Source organism: Sitophilus oryzae, unplaced genomic scaffold (genome assembly GCF_002938485.1).
Source record: "Sitophilus oryzae breed Bouriz unplaced genomic scaffold, Soryzae_2.0 scaffold_882_pilon_pilon, whole genome shotgun sequence".
In the NCBI taxonomy this organism is placed as follows: Eukaryota; Metazoa; Arthropoda; class Insecta; order Coleoptera; family Curculionidae; genus Sitophilus; species Sitophilus oryzae.
The window spans coordinates 532,762-552,742 of record NW_022147508.1 but is presented as its reverse complement, the minus strand read 5'-3'; the positions used below and the strand labels follow the sequence as shown (position 1 = coordinate 552,742).

Sequence of the window (19,981 nt, the reverse complement as noted above, 5' to 3'; positions counted from 1 at the left end):
ACGCCATTCATGGCAGAGATGATTTAACTTATCATTTATCTTTTTTTGGGAAATATTAAACACATTTGGTTTTTCGAATTTCGATCACCTTTTTCATGCTAATATCCCACCGTGCGACGGGTGAAAAACCGTATTTTTAAATACGAGTGATATTTCGCTCGAGCGATCACTCGGTTATTGCAATCGCTTGAAACTCAAGTACTCGATTATTGAAATTAATCGTTTTTTCCCATCACTATTAAACGGCCTACACAATTTTGATAACAAGAGAAAATAAGCCAATGGCGCGCATGTTTTTTTTTACAAAAAATATTCCAGTGATAACCCAGATGCACGTTCCTGATGAATATATGTCGACACTTTTAGCAATTTAGCATATAAATATGTAGCACTCTTTTACCCTCAAAATTTCATTCTAATCGCTAAAAACGTTAGTATTTTGTGGACATAGTCCGCTTAGTCTACCAGAAGAAAAATATTTTTCGTCTGGAGGTGATATTGTTTTTCTTTATAACTTTTTTTCTCTGATAGATCGAGGGTGACTGTCCTCTTGATACTGGCTCGTATTGATTCTCCCTGTAAGATTTACTGCTTGAGAAAAAGGGCCAATCTTATCGCCATGCCCCGGTTAGACTACTATAAAAAAGCGGTAAATATAGCGCAGACGGATTTATATGGATACTCGATAATACATGGCGCGATATAGAAAAATTGAAAGAGGATCTTAAAATTTTTCTTTTTTGCACATTTTTAAAAAATGTTCATAAAGAAATAAAACAAAACCCAAAAGATTAACCATATGAACTGTGTGTGTGTGAGTTTCTTAATTGTTTATTCCTTAATAGTTACAGTTGAAAATATTAATATACAGGGTGGTGCATATGCGTTGGAAACGGGAAATCCTATGCAAATTCTGAATTAGCTCCGTGTTGATTTTATATTCAAGTCGTAAATAGATTTTTTAAAGGTCTGCGGTAAATCTATGGTAAATACACATGGACTAGCCGTTTTTAACTAATTTAAGAAAAACTGTTCCAAAACTATTATAAAAGCAATCGAAAATTAATTAACAATTTAAAATTACACCAAATAAATCTAAATAAATAATATATGATAACTATTTTACTTATATAACCAGGCGCGTAGCGGCACAGAGTACCGCAATTTCTGTAGTTGCCAGGTTTAGACAGAATTAATTGCTACTGAACCAAAATCGCTGGATATACGCAACTACTACAACCCAGGGTGTCTATCCCTAAATAAGAATATTTAATGGCATCACCGACCTACATCCAATGGATATTTTGTTTTATCGAAATTAGTAAAATTGCGGTACAAAATTCCGGACGCGCCCCACGGTGGAAAGACCCAATATAAAATGTTGGACATTGACTTAAAAATAAAATTTTAAATTAAATAATTTTGGTAGAAGATTTGAATTACTTAAAGTCCAGACCGTTATATTTTATCCAACTCAAAAAAATATTTTTAATTATATGTCTGTTTGAAAAGTTTCAAATGAAGATATTACACTGACTTAATTATGGTATTCATTTCTTGTGAAACAACCTAGTTTTATAAAAACTGGCAAAGACATTAATAATTTTTTTTAACCATACATATTAGTGCAAACGATTGTTTTCACTTTAAAATAAAAGATATATATAGTCACAAAAGTTTGGGAGAACAATTGTATATAAGAGACACATAAACATTTTTTTGCTGCCAAATACTATATTTAGTAGCAAAAAAATGTGTATGTAGAAAAATAAAAAAATGGCCAAAGTTGGCCAAGACTTTATATATATCACAAGGTAGATTAAGCCTTTCTAATAACGAAACTAATTTAACATCTTGCCCCAGCTTGCCCCCCTCTAAAAATTTCCATTTAATATATTACTAATACATGTTATACTAAAATCAAAAACCTTTTCAATTCCAATAAATTAATTTAAAATTTTTAGAGTCAAATTATCTTTATTTTTTTATAAATTTATTAATATTTAATTATTAATTGGATAAATACAAAATGACGCTAAAATCAAAAACAGATACAGGGTGCTACAAATATATGGAAAACTTATAAACTATTGGAAAAAGAAAGAGGGTTAAAGTGCAGTGTTGAGGTTTTTTGTTTGTAATAAAAATATTCTAGTGCGTTGATTTACTGTTATATTCTTTGCTTATAATAAAGTTATTGTACAGGGTGTCCCACTAAGTATAGCTCTCGGCTATATCTCGGAAAGTCTTAGCCGTGAGGCTTGCGGAAAAAATATTCATAACTAAAAAGACCATGAGAAAATGCAGGAAATTATTTTCAAATTTGTTGAATGGCCGCTAGAGGGCGCAACTGCTATAAAAAATAAGAAAATGGAGTTTTTACACAACTTTGCCTAGATAAGGGGTACTATAAATAATAGCTTCATAATCTTCAGTAAATTCTGAATATTTTTTGTTAGAACCATTTTCCCCTATCTACCAAAATAAAGTGGTGGTGGAAGGTTAGATCTGTTTTTATTTAAGTATTAATAATTCCGGACTGGATGGACGGAATCCAACTAACGGGGACTCGTTTAAAAGACCGTTTCTTACTCTATATTATACCATATAAACAATAATAGTAAGCTTTTGAACGTAGATGCTAGGGGGCGCTGTCCTACAAATTAACAAATATTGCGCGTTTTTTCAAAAAAAAAATAAATGCGATGGTATATGCCATTTTAGCTGATAGTAAAGAGTAATGAAAGCTTAAAAAGTCAGTGAAAACCGCATCTTGATATCTTCTTTCAAATCGAAGATATTAGCAAAGTTATATTAAATAGGAAAATATATGTAAGCCCTTAATTACCATATTTTTATAACACGGTATCAGTAGTCTTAGATTTCAGTGGTAAAATCTAAAGCTATTTCTTTTTAAAAGGATCAAAACTAAAACATTCCACGACAGTTTGGCAAAGTTTATAAGCATTTAAAACATGTAAGATTTTTCCAAAACATACTATATTTTTAGGTCACCCTGTAGATGGTTTGTAACGAGCCAACCACTTTCTTTCATTAAAGTTTAAAATTGTTCTGTTTATACATTATTACGGTATATAAAAATCATTTTTTCGTCTTTTGGATTAAAAGTGTTGAGAAGAAAACCTCATGTCCAACAGCTCCCATAAGCTCGTTCCACTGTGGCGCGCCCCCTCGAGGGTTAAATTAGTTAAAGTCGGTTTGTCCAAAATTGTTCAAATTTGGCACGTGTATTCAGAATATCCGAATCTAAAAAGATAATTAAAAATCAATAGGGGAGACAATATTTGGATAGTTCAAAATTTGCATGAGGTTTCCAACGACGACGCAGCACCCAGTATAATAATATAATGTTTTGTCAAGACGACGAACTGTATTCGATCAAACTCAATCGAATTATTCGAAGAACTTCCGTTCGGTTTGGCGGGTAATGGGTTCAGAAAATTGATTAATCACATCAAAGGCTTTTGAATCGAGACGATTCGGAAACAGTTACAGTTTATTTACTTCCAGAACAAAGTTCAATTATAACCTGTTTTGTACTAAAACTAAAGTTAATTTGACTGTAGTGATTTATGTTAGAAATTGTTATCAATATACTTTTACACATAATAATTAGATGTTTTTGAAAGGATATGATTACAACATTTTGAATTAAGAGATAAACTTTAAAGATCTGTGTTGTGAATTAATAAGCAAGCTTTTTCCAATTACATATACATAGAGTAATATATCTTAGTTATTAGTTATTATTGAAATCAACTCCTAATTATTTTGTATACTGTCATATTGTTGATCTTAAATTGTTTTGAGCATTCATTATTTAACTAATGAATTAAGAGAGGACAAAAACTTAACGAACGAACAGCGCAGATATTCTATATTGCAACTTTTTGCTGATACGGTGAAAGTATAAGCTAAAAAACGAGCGGTTCAGACATACGAAATGAAGTTAAGGAATTCCTGACACCAGTGTTATAATGTCATTATTGTATATGTTACAGGAAATATCCGATTTCAGACTGTTTTAGATCGAAGTCCCTATCATTGTTAAGAACTTTGCAAATTTCCGAGGCCGTACTAGTATGGCTTGATATTTTTTAGGACAAACTAGAATGGCTAGAACATATCCGATTTGGAAGTTTTATTGAAACATTTTGCATCTAGTGGTTTCGATGGTCAGAATTATTATTACTGCTGATCGAAATCATGTTGCCATACACCATGTTATAGCAACAAGGCCATTAAAACAAAGCATTAAGGCACAATTAAAGTGGAAACAAACTTTTATCAAGAAAACGTTGGAAAGGGAAGCTGAAACCTCGTTACAATTTTTCTCATAAAGAATGCCAAACAGGGGCGGATACAGGAATTTATTTTAGGGGGGGCCCAAAATGAAAAGTAATATAGAATATGCTTTTAGGACGCCATTTTTTAACAAAAAAGCCTAAGATTTAACATAATTTACAGGTTTTAATGGGCCCCCCCCCCATCTGTATCCGCCACTGATGCCAAATCTCATACTTCTTAACACAAATCAGGCTATTCTAGTACAGCCTAGGAAATTTGCAAAGTTTCTAACAGCAATAGGAACTTTTGGTATGTCCTAGGCTAAACTAAAACGGCCTTAAATCGGATAACGTAATATGCGAGGGGTGTCTCACTGTTGGAATTACATGTACATTTTCTTGACAGTCGCTGGCAGTCATTGGCAGTCTTGCGGCAGTCGCTTATAATAATTACATAGCAGTCATAGGCAGTCTTCTTTGCAGTCATTGGCAGTCGCTTGCGAGTACATGATATTTTGGCAGTACATGTACATTTTTTTCCAAGTGAGACACCCCTCGGTAATATGTATGATTGATTTGTATTGTGTGTATGTATGATTTGTAATAATAATCAATTAAATTGATACATGTTCTTTTCGACACATTGATAAACGAATAACAGTATTAAACAACACATTCATAAGCTATTAATTATTGCTAAATCGCAATACCTTTATAATGTAAAATTTAAACAGACAGGCAAAATTACTCGGACATTATTTTCCTGAAATTGATGTTATTATAGTGTAATAAATTTTAATTTCTATTTTGCTTTGATTTGTACAAATATCATGGCTGGATAGTACGAAAACATTTTACATAATATTAATGTATGTAATTTATTTTCTGGTTATTATAAATTATCTTATTATATACTCATTTGACAAATATAAAGTTCTATAAATCTAGAAAATCTAGAAATTCTAAAAAAAAGAAATTAATGAATAAAAATATACTTCCACAACAATACTCAAGAAGGAATAAATTCTTTGAAAGATTTTACGGTTATATGTTTTGTCGGTTTTGCGGACGCTTTTCTTACTTTTGCCCAAACGATGTTGAATATTTACAGTTGTCGTTAAAGTTCCAGACAACTTGAAATATATGAGTTGTAATTTGAACACAACCAAAGGGTAATGATTTCAACTTTACTTCGCAAGTTAGCTTAGTATATATGCACACATACTAAATATTTATTTAAATTTATTGCAGCCTCAAACCTTTTTATGTTCTTTATATTTTTCTATTTCTGTGGGTAATAGTTTATGAAAATGGACCTCATATCAAAAACTCAATTTTAAAAATCAAAAACCACGTATTCCATGAAAATATGAGTAGTATGTTTTGGATTTATACGTATTGTAGGTATAAATATACTATTTTCTTACAATTCAGTGACATACAGATCTGGACAATTTAATTCCGTGGTCTGTATTTTAATGCATGCGACAGAGATAAATATATGTATATGACCGATTGACATACAGAGTGACAAAATAAAAAGCAGCATACAGTGTTGCCGGTTCGTACGTGTGTAAGCATTTTTCGTCTATTTCTAAACGCTTACTTGGGCGGTTTGAAATTTTGATCTAAAATTAGTCATACCGTGTAGAAGAAATATATCGACCGAACTTTTTTCTCTTTTAATACATTTGATTTTTCATTACTTAGTGCCTTGCAAAACTCACCGGTTTTTAAATAAAAATATTCTAATATTTGAGGGGTGGTTTCACCCCCTTGGAAGTGGAATTTCGAAAAATCCCTTCTTATCGAACCTCTACACCCTAGAATCAACCTGTATGCCAAAATTGAGCTTCTTACGTTGAGTGGTTTGAGCAGGATCGTGATTAATCAGTGAGTCAGTCACTTAAGGATTTTATATTATTAGTATAGATTAATACTTGTACCAAAACGAGATGAGCTTATTGTCATAATACTAAAAATGTCGATTTTTAGAATTTTATGATCTCCACGTAAACAATTTGCCTTACCCAGTTCTCTAATATATTACTAGACCGAGACTGGTACAAAATGGGTAGTAATTTCTGAAGATCGCCCTCGTACCAAAAAGTCAATTTTAAAAACGAGTCTCGGTCGCAGGGCCGAATCCCAGTTAATATCCCAAAGGACTCTGGAAAAATTGCAGCGAAGAAAGACTGAACGAACGAGGAATAAAGAAATCGAGCGGAGGCTAGGTCAGGAAAATTTCCTCGATGTGGATATATTTTCGGTTATTTTTATATGAAAGAATTTTATTAATAAAACTAGAAGGGTTAAATTACATTGTAATGTTTATTATAAAGTATTACAACGACCTGGAGCAAACTGTGGATAGTTATATGAAGGCAAACACATATTAATACATATCGTATGAAAGAATGGCATGCAGTTTTGCAGTTACCTTTGATGTTACAATTGATGACATTATTTTATAGTGAATTTTTTATTTAACTTAATGTCTTTTTTTTGTTAACACGGCTATAACTTTAAAGCTTAATTATGGATTCATAGATAATGTATAATGTAGTGTAAATGTGTATAATGTGTAGTTTAAAATTTGAGAAAAAAAATTGTAAATTGTAATTTTTCTATAATTTTAGTGTTAATTTTTGACAAGTTTTATGTCAATTTTTAGTAAATGACGCCTAGCGATTGACCTCGCCAAATTTATCATCGATTGTTATTCCCCAACCGTTTTTGATACCGTTTTTTTTTCGATCACACGGGATTAGTCCTCAGAAAAATACTTTTTATCTTAGAGTAACTAGAATGAACATTTTCAAGGACTTTGTTCAAGATTACAATTGAGGGTTGGAACCCTTGGTGTTGGTGAACAGCGGCAAAATAAAAGACTATATCACCACAATACACCAAAAACACTTTTACACTGGATGCGCGTTTCGCGAACCATGTTAGCATCATCAGAAGATTATTAAAACTAAACTAATATCTTCAAAATAGAGCGTTTATATTATACACGCTCAGTTGGCCATGAGTGGGAGTGGCAAAACTAACCAAGCGAGTCAACACGAAACGAGCGTAATAATTAATTACCGAAGCTAGAGCAGTAGGAACATAAAACTTGAAGGAATTGGGCCATTGTCTCTGTTCATACTATCTTTACATTTATTAATTTTGGCGCTCCCATATGCATCTAATTGCCTGTAGTTTGAGACTTGTTTAACTAATTTTAAATTATTAATATCTATACAATGTTCTTTATCAACAATATGTTCAGCAACGCAAGATTTATCCGGTCTACCATATCTTATCTGAGCTATAGGTATGTTCTTTAAATCTAGTTAATATTGATCTTCTAGTTTGCCCAACAAATGTCTGATTACAATCTTTAAATGCTGATTTATGAAATTTCTTGGCTAGTTTTGCCACGACCACTCAGAGCCAACTGAGCGAGTATATAAACGCTCTATCTTTTGATATTAGTTTAGTCTTAGTCATCTGCTGATGGTGCTAACATGGTTAGCAAAACGCGCGTCCAGTGTAAAATTAAAAATGTTTCTGGTGTATTGTGGTGATATAGTGTTTTATTTTGCGACTTTATTCAAATAAAACAATTTTTTGATTAGTTTCTTAAAAATACTTTTTTAGTTAGGAAAAATAAAATATTTTAAAATTAACCGAAAAAATAATCCGGTCCTGAAGATATATATAATCCGGTCCTAAATCCCAAGAAAGTTAAAAAAAATCAGAATTATGACAAATGTGTCATGGATATATCCTCTACAAGTCTATCAAAACATTCTCTATGATATTCTGTATAAAAATTTACAAAAAGCTCACAGTACATAGTTATATTGTGAATAAGTGCCCTGAATAGACATTACATAGATTAGCATTTTTCCAAGTATGAATTGTATTTTCACTCTTTCTTACGGGCTTTTCATAGTCAGTTGATTTAATGTATTTGTAACAGACAGATTTCATTTTTATTTTAAATTTAAATAAGTAATAACTAAATGTAACTTTTAATTTTCAAAATAGAATTAGTTTTTAAAAGAAAATGACTTTGACATTCAGTAAGTTATATTTCATATCAATCAAACTTTTAGTTACGTAATCGAGGGCGCGATTTTTAAATTCATTGTTGCCAACCATGGACATATTCGGCGCCGGGCTGACTAACTGGAATTTAAATTTCGCGCTGGGGATTCAGATGATAGCACTGCCACGCACTGCTGTAAAAAATGTCAAGTTGCCGTTTTGTCATTTATTTATTTATTTCCCGACAATGTAATTTTTGTCACTTTTAGTTTTGTACTACGAACGAGTTTTTGGTTTAAATAAATAGTGTTGCGATACTTTAAGCTTAAAAATGCTTACTAGCAGACCTTGCAGTCCAGCATTGTTCTTTTTAGAACCTCTTTTAGTGTGAAGTGTACAAGATAACTTAATAGCCATAAAAAAAATTATCACAACTTTACTAGAATATTTTGAACGGGAAAGCGGTAGTAATGACCCTTTATGTCCTGTAAGTGTTGTTAGAAGGTTTTAGAAGTGTTTTATTGATATGAATAATAACTGTTTATATGTTTATAATTATTTTATTTTTGTTTCCTAAAATATTTCGGTTAAAAGAAAATATGTAAAAGTGGGCAACGCTGTGCCGGTCAAGCTTAATCACGTGACTAAAAGTTTAATTGATATGAACTATAATTCAGTAGGTAAACACGATACCATGATTAAAAAATCAACACTTCAATAATAAACGGAAACTTTATTTATATCTAAAAAAGGTGTTCGTAGAAACTATTTATCAATATGAATTGTTTAATAGATTTCATGAAACACTTCTTTTAACATAAAATGGAAATCTTTATTTATCATTTTTAAAATTCCGATGGGATTTCCTATTTTCAATCTTGCTATGCAACACACTGTCTAACATTACTGTACTGCGGATAAAAAACAAGGGTAAATAAATGACCATGGAAATGTAGGAAATATGGCCATTTCAGTCCCCTCTTGGGTGGGAAATGGCACGCGCCATCGCCAAAACAAACAGCAAAGTTTGTCCTAGCGGGTAAAATGGCAACCGGTTTTACGAAGATAAGAGCCCAGAAACATTGTTTTAGCATCGCTTCACTGCGATTTAATGTTCGTCCTTTTGTGATGATTAAAAGTTTTCTCATGTCGCTTAATCAAATAGATCTTCTTAATCAAAACTTAAGCAACGTTATATCCATGGCTGGGAAGCTTAAATGGAAATGACAGTTCATTAAAAATAGTTTTTCATGTAAGGAATTAAGGACGCGCCTTTTATATTAGCATGATCAGCAGATGATTACATCTGATTTAATTTGTTTTTATTAGGAGGAAAATTATGTAAAACTGCCTGCTGTTTGCTGAAAACCGCCAAAGATTAAATTATAACTGTAACAACTTAATATATACTATTTCTAGTATTTTTAATATATTTTTTAATTAATATCCGACATATAAGAACACTTTGTATGCTTTTAATTCAGTTGATTTATCGTTTATAATATGATCGACCTAATTAAAAGCACACAAAGTGTTCTTACATGTATGTCTAAATTTATTTCAAATTAACTAAAACAACCCCCCTTCCCCGCACCCCTCTCTTCCATTAGTATTTCTTCCTCCGTCTACCAGAGGCGCCCTTGTATAATAAAATTGAAATGTATTATAAGTTGCCTATCTATTTAATAGTATAAGTCTTTTATCTATGGTTATATCTGAGGATTTTTTTAATAGTTCCTAAATTTTCTTAGATACATTAATGTATATCTTAAAAATGCTTAGTTTCGGAGATACAGGATGTAGAAGTTTCATTTTTATTTCGATTTTTTCCAAATAATTTTTGAAGTAACGTCAATATTTGGATAAAAATTGGTGTCTATATGGCTCTTATTTGTAGATGGCGCTACCTACATGTGTTTTAACTGTTTTGAAGAGTAATAAATTTTGTCCATATCTGTATAAAGCTACTGAGTGAAGAAATATACATTTCCGTAACTTTTTACGTAAAAAATGTCTCTTGGTAAAAATCGCTACGAGCAACCGTTCTCAAGATATTTAGAATGGAAATAGTCAATACATCTCATTATTGACAAAAAATAATCGCGTTGGGTAGATAGTTTTTTTTTGACTGAAATAATAAATTTGGAAATTTTTTATTTTTTTAAATTAACCATAAATTTTTCTGCGAATAAATGATTATAAAACTTATGTTAAAAAATATGTAGGTGTCGCCCTTTACAAGAAGGAATCATATTGACATCAAAATCAAATTTCTCATGTCAAAAAACTTCCAGACACCAATTATTGACGTTACTTCATAAATTATTTGAAAAAAAATCGAAATAACAATGAAATTTCTACACCCTGTATCTCCGAAACTCAGCATTTAAAGACATACATTTATAGGAACCTTTTTACTTATATTTTTACCTGCAGAATATGCTGCCGAAGTTTCCGGAATACAGTTCGGACCACCCTGTATATATAATAATCGAGATAATAATTTTCAAAAGCGAAATAGAGAAATTTTGTACCAAAACTCCTGAATGTTTTCCACTTATTCGTTTACACCCTGTACAATTAAGTTGTTTATATATAACAAACTAATAATTATTCATTTGATTTTAGTTCAGATGGATATTTTTGTGTAGAAAAATGACCCTCCAGTATAAAAAGTAGGAAAGTATACTGTCTGTCCCTGTATGGGGGCCTTATCAAGAGGAAAAACTTTTTTATTATTAACATTTTGACAGAAATGTATTTTTATAAAAAAAATGCTTCTTTTAAAATGGTTGATCCCGTTCTTTTCATTTCAACATTTCCAAATTCCCATGCCGTTTTTGAAAAAAATAAAAGAATATGAAAATACGGTCCTAAAAATCAAAACGCGTTTCTATTGTAATAAAATTTGGTTTTAATTTTTTGATAATTTAGTTTTTATTAATTTTGATTAACGTTATATTTTTTGTTGTTTTTAGTATCGTTGTCTTTTTCTTTCGCTGGTGCCTTAGGTGAAATTATTTCTGATATACATATTATTAGTAATTTGATTATTATTAATATTAATCTGGGTTTATTCTTTTGCTTAATTTAGCAGTTACACTGTTCATAGCTAATGTTAACATTGTCTGCTGCCTATAGTTATTTTTAATCGCCACAACTGCTATGTTTGTAAAGCTTCCCCTGGGGGTCTTATATAAAAACGGTTAAAATTACGAGAAAACTCTTAATTGATACTGGCATATACGATACTTCTATGCCATGCCGTATGTTATTCATAAATTCAATGCGGGAAGCTATAAAAACTGTTCTACGAAATTAAAATACGACGAAATTATAAATTCCATTTAAGCCGAAGGGTGATTCAGGACACACCCAATTTTGGGGTGGACACGTGACAAACACGAGGGTGGAATTAACACGAAATTTAAGGGTTGAGAACCCGCCCTGACCAGTCGCTCGTTCGGTCTTCACCCTCTGGCTTTAGATTTTTATCTGAGGTCGTGATGAGACCCATTATATAAATAAATAGTATCAGAAATACCTTTTTTTCACACCACATTCATTATTTATTTCATTTTCACATACTTCATATTTGGTGTGTCGTTAATTAGGATTTTTCTTCGAATATACGTATTTTAAAAACATTTTTTGTTTTTCGGGTTAGTTTGGTTTTTTAGTATCTTCTATTTTTGTAAATTTTATTTTAATTAACCCGGTGCTTTTCAACAGGTTTTTATTTTTTCAGACAAAAAAATGAGATTTGAATTGTTACTATATGACATAAATCAGGATTGATTGACGTATTCAATAATTATTTTCGGTCACTTTTTGTTTTACCGGAAATGACTAAAACTTTTGGTTTTTAAAGGGTACTTTCGGTATTTTTTTACTATATTTCATAGAAACTGACATTTTTGACATTATCGCTTAAAAAATAGTATATTAAATTTCAATCTAGATCTAGATAATTGTGGTCGTGGTCCCATTTTCGTCGCTGTACCGAAGTCTGTACAATAACCTTATCTCACAAAGTTGTTCTTAATGGATAAACCATTATTAAGAGATAATATTAATAATATTATCTCTAATGCCAGAAATCGGCACCCCCATGTCCCGGTATTTGTCATCTCTAATTAACATATATTTTCTTTAAAATCCCGAAACATAATGGTATGATGGAGAGTGGTACGCATATTCTTACTCCTTAAAATAACACCATTAAAGATAAGGTCTAGACAGACTAACAAAACTGATTAATATATACGCAATTATAATTTTTACATCCATTCACCAGTAATCGGCACACGAAAATAAACTAAAAATATTCTTTAAATTTTGTACCCTCGCCTAAAGACAGCAAGTTTAATATCAATACAGGTTATTTAATGTATTACATGCATAATTGAACTTAATTTTGTACACTTCTAATCTATCTTAAAAGTTTGGATGTCCTAATACACGTTAAAGAACTTGCACAGTACCAACATCGTCCCAATCTCGTACTAAAAAGTAATGCAGAAACGAATTATGACAGCTATTATAAAATGCATAATGTGCGAAATCGATCAAATAATATAAAATCTGTGAAATACATTTAATTATTGTTCTATATAAAAATTCCCCAATATTTGACAAAAACTGTAATGTGAGGAACACTGGTACACTGCCGAGATTACTGGTACACTTACCTTACTGACACACCAAATCTCGTTTTTATATTTGAAAAAATAAAAATGTTATAGAGGTGAGCCCCTGGGTGAGCCACTTTTGAAAAACACCTGGTATAAATAGAGCTATTTTTTCAATTCTTGTTAGTAGTGGGAACTATCGAATGAATACTATCGAAACATTCGATAGTTGCAATTCATTCGAATAATTCAATACTTAGTAAGAAAACATTCGTTGAAAACTATTCGAATAAAAATTATCGAATAGATCCGTCATCTGCCTTGAAATATTGTATTCTAGTAATTCGGCAGCAAAAACCATTCATTTATAAAATTCATTCATTTATGAAATTCATTTATTCGTCAGGTTCGATTATAATAAAATATTAACTGAATTTTAGTTGTCGCCCGGCGAAGTAGGTTTCTTTCCGAAAAACCCGACAGCGGTCGGTGGCAATGCTATGAAAGAAGCCGGCATCTTTGATTTTTTGCGGAGTCAGATATAGATAAGGACACATTTTTTTTTATTGAGGTGCTAGTATTTACACAGAAAATACATTATGAAGGGCGCTGTTGCCAGATTTTGGTATTAGTTGATATTAGCAAAGAATATTATTGTTTGACTTTAGTTAGTTAGGAATAGTATGTCTATATATTCTGCATTTTTTTTTATTAATATTCTGTTGTTACACTGCAATAATACTTGTTATTTTGGATGTAGGAAAATTATTTTTAATGTTTTTAAGCAAAGACTGGTTTAATAAATAATAATAACAGTAAAAATAATATAGTCTCTAAATTTTTTGGGTGGCAACGTTAGTTTATTAAATAATAATAATAATTACAGAACTAATTTGTTATATTAACAACAAATTTTAAAATCATGAAATATAAACATTTATTAACTTTCTAAGCATACAGTGTAATGGACAAAAAATATAAATAAAAAATTAGAAATCAAAATTATTTATATTAGGTGCTTTATATTACTGTTTAAAAATTATATTTACTTTTACTGGCATTTACTTTAAAAAATAAATGAAATATTTCTTCGCAAAAAACTACATGTAAGAGAATTAGCATAAACAAAATACAAACATCGTTAACTTTTTTTTTTAAATTGGCACGTGTAAAACTTTCATTTTAATTTTCTCACCCCATAGTTTGAGTTCGATAACCATTTACTTAACCACATTACTTAAATATGATTATTAAGTTCAACTAATTCATATTATTAAAACATCTAAAATACTAATACGTATTTTTAAAATTAATTGTAAGTTCATCTCATCTCTCTTAAAAATTGCTACTTCTCAAAATTTCCCATTAAAAAATAGACCATATATCATATAAAATTAAATAATTGAAAGATCAGACTACGGAAAGCCACACAAATTTTCGGAAAAATTTTGACCACCTGCACATGCACACAATCGTCAATAAATAAAATTAAAAAATAACTACTATTTTAGTATTTTAACTATTTTAATAAACGCAAAAATAGCACAGTATTTATACGGCTAAGTTATAAAAATTTGGAAGAACTAATAATGCACTGACGCATACAAAAATCAAACGAATACTAAATTTCATTTATCAAAAGCATTCGATAGTCGTGGCTCAACGATAACCATTTAGTCGCACGGCGAGGTTGTCACATATGCTTTCGTATACAAATTAATGAATGATTTTATTCGAATAAAACCATTCGATAGTTGAAATTACTCATTCATTAAACATTCGATAGTCTAATTCATTCGATAGTTCCCATCGCTAATTCTTGTAATAATTGAAGATTAAAATATTAAACTCTTCATGTGATGTTATTATGCTTCAACTTCCTTTTATCACGTTTTAAAGTATAGCTGTTAACAGAGTTATCTTCTTCGATACTGCGAAAAAGTGATCTGAAAGTAAAATTAACCAGCAAATTGAATCAATTCGCCCTTACCTCTCAGAAACAGACCGGTCCATAACTGAAAACAAATTTGCCTCTTTTGCATTTTTACAGTTTTTGCTGTTTCTGGATACTACCGTAACCTTCCTTAGTCCTGCGGAAACGAAATAAGTTTGTTCAACGAGTTCGCATCGGAAGAAGTCACACAAGAATTACATAGTAGTAATATTATAAAGAAAGAATCGAAATGTTAATAACGAGATTAATAATAAAAAAAAATCCGGGGACATACTGTATATTTTATATATAGTAACTTGGTAAAAGAAGAAAGGAAATTGATGATATTTATTAGATATCGAAGTAATTTTTTGTGGTAATATATTAGTTTCATAATTAAAAAAGTTTTCCATAAAAACTAATAATTTGGAGAAACTGCTATATTTTCATAGGACCCTTAAAAAGTTTCATAGAAGTTTTTATCTAAAATGGAACGGAAAATTTTATTAATTTTGTCAAAAATTTACGTGCTGTTTCCCATGTCCATTTCCATTTTTTCCTAAAAGTTCTAAAAATCAAAACGCGTTTCTAGTTTTAATTAACGTAATATTTTTTGTTGTTTTAGAATGTATATTTTAATAGTATTAGTCTTTTATCTATGATGTATATGTATATGTGACATTAATCAAATTTATAATAACTATCTATCAAAGAATCTAAACGAAGTTATATTACCATAGAAACGCGTTTATTTAATTTTTAACACTATTTTCGTGTTTTTCTTAATTTTCTCTGAAAGGGTAATGAAATTTGGAAAAGTATAAACGGGATTGGCTATTTTAGGACAAGCAAAATTTTTTATGAAGAATACATTTTTTTCCAAATGTCAATAATAAAAAAGTTTTCCTCTTGTAAAGACAATCCGGGGACATACTGTATAAAATAGTAAAAATATTTAAAAAAAATTAAGGATGTTTTTATTTCATAGAAATGTTTCTTCTGTATTTTATTATCTTGCATTATTATAACTAGTTCTGTGGTGACATTTGAACCAAGCACACGAAGCAGTAAATATTAAAATACATATAATAAAAATTCTATTGTTTTACCAAGTCGTGATTACGCGAATCGTTGTTATTTGCGAATTTGCTCCTACTCGAACAAATGTAGAACGATTTCTAGTTTACTCAAGGCTTTGAGCGATTTGTCATGGTTTTTTTTGTCTTAAATAACATTCTGCTTTTCTAAAATATTCGAAAAACTTAAATCCAAATCAATACAGGGTGAGTCTTAAATAAGTACCAATATTTTTAGGGGTAGTATATTTCGACCTCAGTAACACGATTATGAGGATTTTTTCGCGAAAAAAACATAAAATTTGGAAATTTTTGTGAATTTGTTTTTACTTTTCAGTTAAAAACCCAACTTTTATCTCTTTTTTATACATTTGATTTTACATTAAGCTGCCTACATCACTGTCTTATGGCGCGTTCTCACGACTCGTGTACTTGACAAACATTTGTAATTGGTACACAGGGTATAAATGGTGCATCGGGCATCTATACAGAATTTCTGAGTTATTTATTATAGAAACTACGCCGCATTCCCGTTAGACCGGAGACCCTGTATGCCAGTAAAAAAATACTTGCCAAGTAGAGGAGTCGTGAGAATGCGCCTTTACATATTAAAATCCAGACCACACTTCTAAAATGACCAAATCGGTATAACATAATCCAATCAAGACTATCCTTTCGGATAAGTCTTTATATAGATTCGTTTTCGGAGTAATATAACAACATTATTGTGTTTTTATTTCCTTAAACAAAATCATCATATTCAGCTACATTGCTAATATAATTTTATATCTTTCGTTTGTGAGTGGAAATATTTAAAAAAATTGTATTGTTGTCTTTGTACTTAAAAATGTAAACTTAAATCCATTGCCGTTGTTCAACAAATTTGTTATTAGATTGAAAACATTTTTTTCATGCAGAACGATGTAAGTTCAATATATTTATTTCGTCGCGGTGTAGTTAAACGACATACCTATCATAGTTTATGCTTTTAAAAACTTTAATCTTTGAAGTATTTAATTTATCTACTTGACTTAATTTCCATTATGAACATAGAATAGATATAAATTCGTAACTCCATAACTCCAATCGTCCGAACTCGTTCGCTGGGCTTTCCGAAACTCTCCGATCATCTCCGAGAGAAGTCGTGCCGCCCTAACAGGAAGCGGGCCCACGAAAGCAGGAATACGAGGCAGCAGGATCCCGGGCAGTGTGACGTCATACGCGGAAAGATCCTGTCCTGCGGCCGTCCGTCGCCGGCCCTCTCTCAACCCATCCGTCCACCGACGCCATCCCGCAAATATTCTCAATATTCCCGGCACAAATTCACGGCTTATTTGTTCCCGGCGAAGTTTTACCCGGTAATCCTGTACTGTTTTGAGTTTAGTTCGGTTCAGTGCCCTACGAACATGTGCTCGATTAGAATTGCGAATTTGTGTACCGACTGCTCACAATCATCATCGGACATACACATATTTGCTGCTCGTTCATAGAATTTTGGTGGTTTCGTATGGTATTTGTAACGACATGTTTAAAAATTGGAAGTTTGGCAGCAAGCAGGTTTGTTTATTTTTGTTATCGTTTTGTTATATTTTTTGCTTTTTTGTTTTTTTTTGTATTAATTTTGAAAAAATGAACATTTTATCTTAAGTTTTTTGTACAGTAGTTTGTGTAATTTGAATGTTAAAAAATTGTTCCCGGCAATATTTTACCCCATGTTCTGTTCTGTTTTGAATTTGGTTCGGTTCAGTACCCTAGGAACATGTGCTCGATCGGAGTTACGAGTTTGTGTACCGACTCCTTACAAACATCATCGGACATACATGTATTTTTTGCTCGTTCATAGAAGTTTGTTGTATTCGTATCTTTAATGTAACGATATGTTTAAAAATTGGAAATTTGACAGCAAGCAGGTTTGTTTATTTATGATACAGTTTTGCTACTCTCTTTACCTTTTGGTTTTATTTTCGTATTAATCTATTAAACAGTGAACATTATAACTTAAGTTTTTTGTATAATAATTTGCTTAATTTGAATGTGTAATTGAATTACTAAACTGTAAGTATAACAAGAAACTTTAATAGATTGATATTCAATTCATTGTTGTCAAAAGACTTGTTTTTTCTAATATAATAACAATGTAATTTCTGAAATTTGATCAGATTTCAATGGTAGCTTAATAATGGCAAATAACACAATTCCGCAGATTCCACTTCTGACGCCAGTGTTACAACTGGGGTTTCCAAACCGGGATCCTGTTGTATGTTTATCACCGAAATCCCGATATTACATCCCGAGATCCCGAAAATCTCGAAGAAATTAAAACCCTAATCTAAAATGAATAGACTTTTTTGTTGACATACGATATGTCATTCTATTCAAAAAATGTCATTTCTATCAAATAAACTAAAAAATACTGAGGGTACCATTTAAAAATCAAAAGTTCTAGCCATTTCCGGTGAAACAGGAAGTGTCCAAAACTCATTGAATACGTCAATCAATCCCGATTTGTCATATACTTACTAACACATAAAATCTCGTTTTTTTATCTAAATATCTCTATCTCTTTAATGGTTTTATCTAAATTTGATAAAAAAATTAAACAAATATTAACATTTCATTAATTTTATTGGTTTAAATTTCGATATATAGATATAATTAGTTAGACGGTATTTTTAGGAGAGGCATGTGTAATTTTTGAAACCAGAAGAAAATTTGCTATTTAATAAATTTTTAATATAATAGGGTGTCCCAAAAAAATTCAAAAAATGATATTATGTTAATAACTGTGACATTTGACAGCCTATGCTGTCATGCAGAGCGTGGTAGTGTGTATTAACGCTTCATTAGAAACTCTGTAATTTATTTTTTAATGAATGTCTTTAAATAGAGCGATCATTGAACAGTCACCTCAAGGAAGGAAATAGTACTATAGTATATTTTCATAAAAAGTTTCAAATAGTGCCCTTCCGATTGTACATTGAATGAAAAGCGGATGACATTCGACAGTAATTACAAGCAAGAGGTCGCATAACTCTCATCTCTGTACAGAGCTTGCCACTGTAAGAAAAATAAATGTTCTAGCAATAATTCCGTTGTAAATGCCGGATAAAATTAAACAGTATACATTCAATAAATCTACTCATACTAACATAAGATTTATCTTAAAGAAGAGACTGTTTTGTTGTTGAATCGAACCTAAATATTTAATATCCTATCAAAGTACAATGTTTTCTGTCGGATACGTTAATCGTGTTTGGGATAGGTCGTTGATAGCGGAATATTCCTTTTTCTTGGGCAAAGCAACTAATATAATTGAGACAGACCGATTAAATTGTTTGTTCTGTAAACTCATTATTCTAATAACAGCGAACACATTGTGGTAAACATTTATCAACTGGTGTTATTATTTATTTAGTAATAAACGCATTAACTGTCGGGATTAAGAAAGTAGTAGTGAAGCAATAAAATTGATATTTATTGCTTTACTTTTAATATACCTGTATTAGAGAATTGTTTTAAGTTATAATTACAGGAATAAATATAGCTAAATACATTACTTTTTATATTTTCATGATACATTTATTAGGTAATTACAATTTACGTTAAAACATTTTTCTTTATGATTAATAAAATATGTCATTAAAACGGCGCTAACATAAATGTGTAATTTAATTAAAAAGATTAAATTGCACAATGTAATTAAAATAATATTAAGAATATAATTATGTTGTTATAATCTAAATCTTATGGGAATTATATAGAATTTTAACTTTACTAATTTATTTAAATATGTTTAATCTACGACAATGTCATTATGACACATGTATTGTCATTTGGATGTCATTATGGCTTATAATAGCACTAGTGCTATTATGAATTCATAATAACACGCAAATTTTAACAAGCAAAAAAATGTACCTAAATACGTTTATTTATTGTAAACATTAATATGTAATATCAGAATAATTGGTTAAATTAATTCCAGTCGATGAC

At 30.5% G+C, this 19,981-nt stretch overlaps 1 protein-coding gene across 5 annotated transcripts in view; it reads left to right on the top strand.

Annotated features, from left to right (window-relative positions):
- Nucleotides 1–19,981, top strand: part of LOC115890539 (ras-associated and pleckstrin homology domains-containing protein 1) — a 331,325-nt gene that overhangs the window by 275,449 nt on the left and 35,895 nt on the right. Inside the window, exon 1 of one of the 5 annotated variants that reach the window (XM_030910798.1) lies at nt 17,381–17,545. The exons of the other annotated variants lie outside the window; for them this stretch is intronic. Coding sequence (XP_030766658.1) covers nt 17,513–17,545 — 33 coding nt within the window. The 5' untranslated portion in view covers nt 17,381–17,512. Of the gene's footprint in view, nt 1–17,380; nt 17,546–19,981 lie in introns of those variants that run through there. 5 annotated transcript variants of the gene reach the window in all.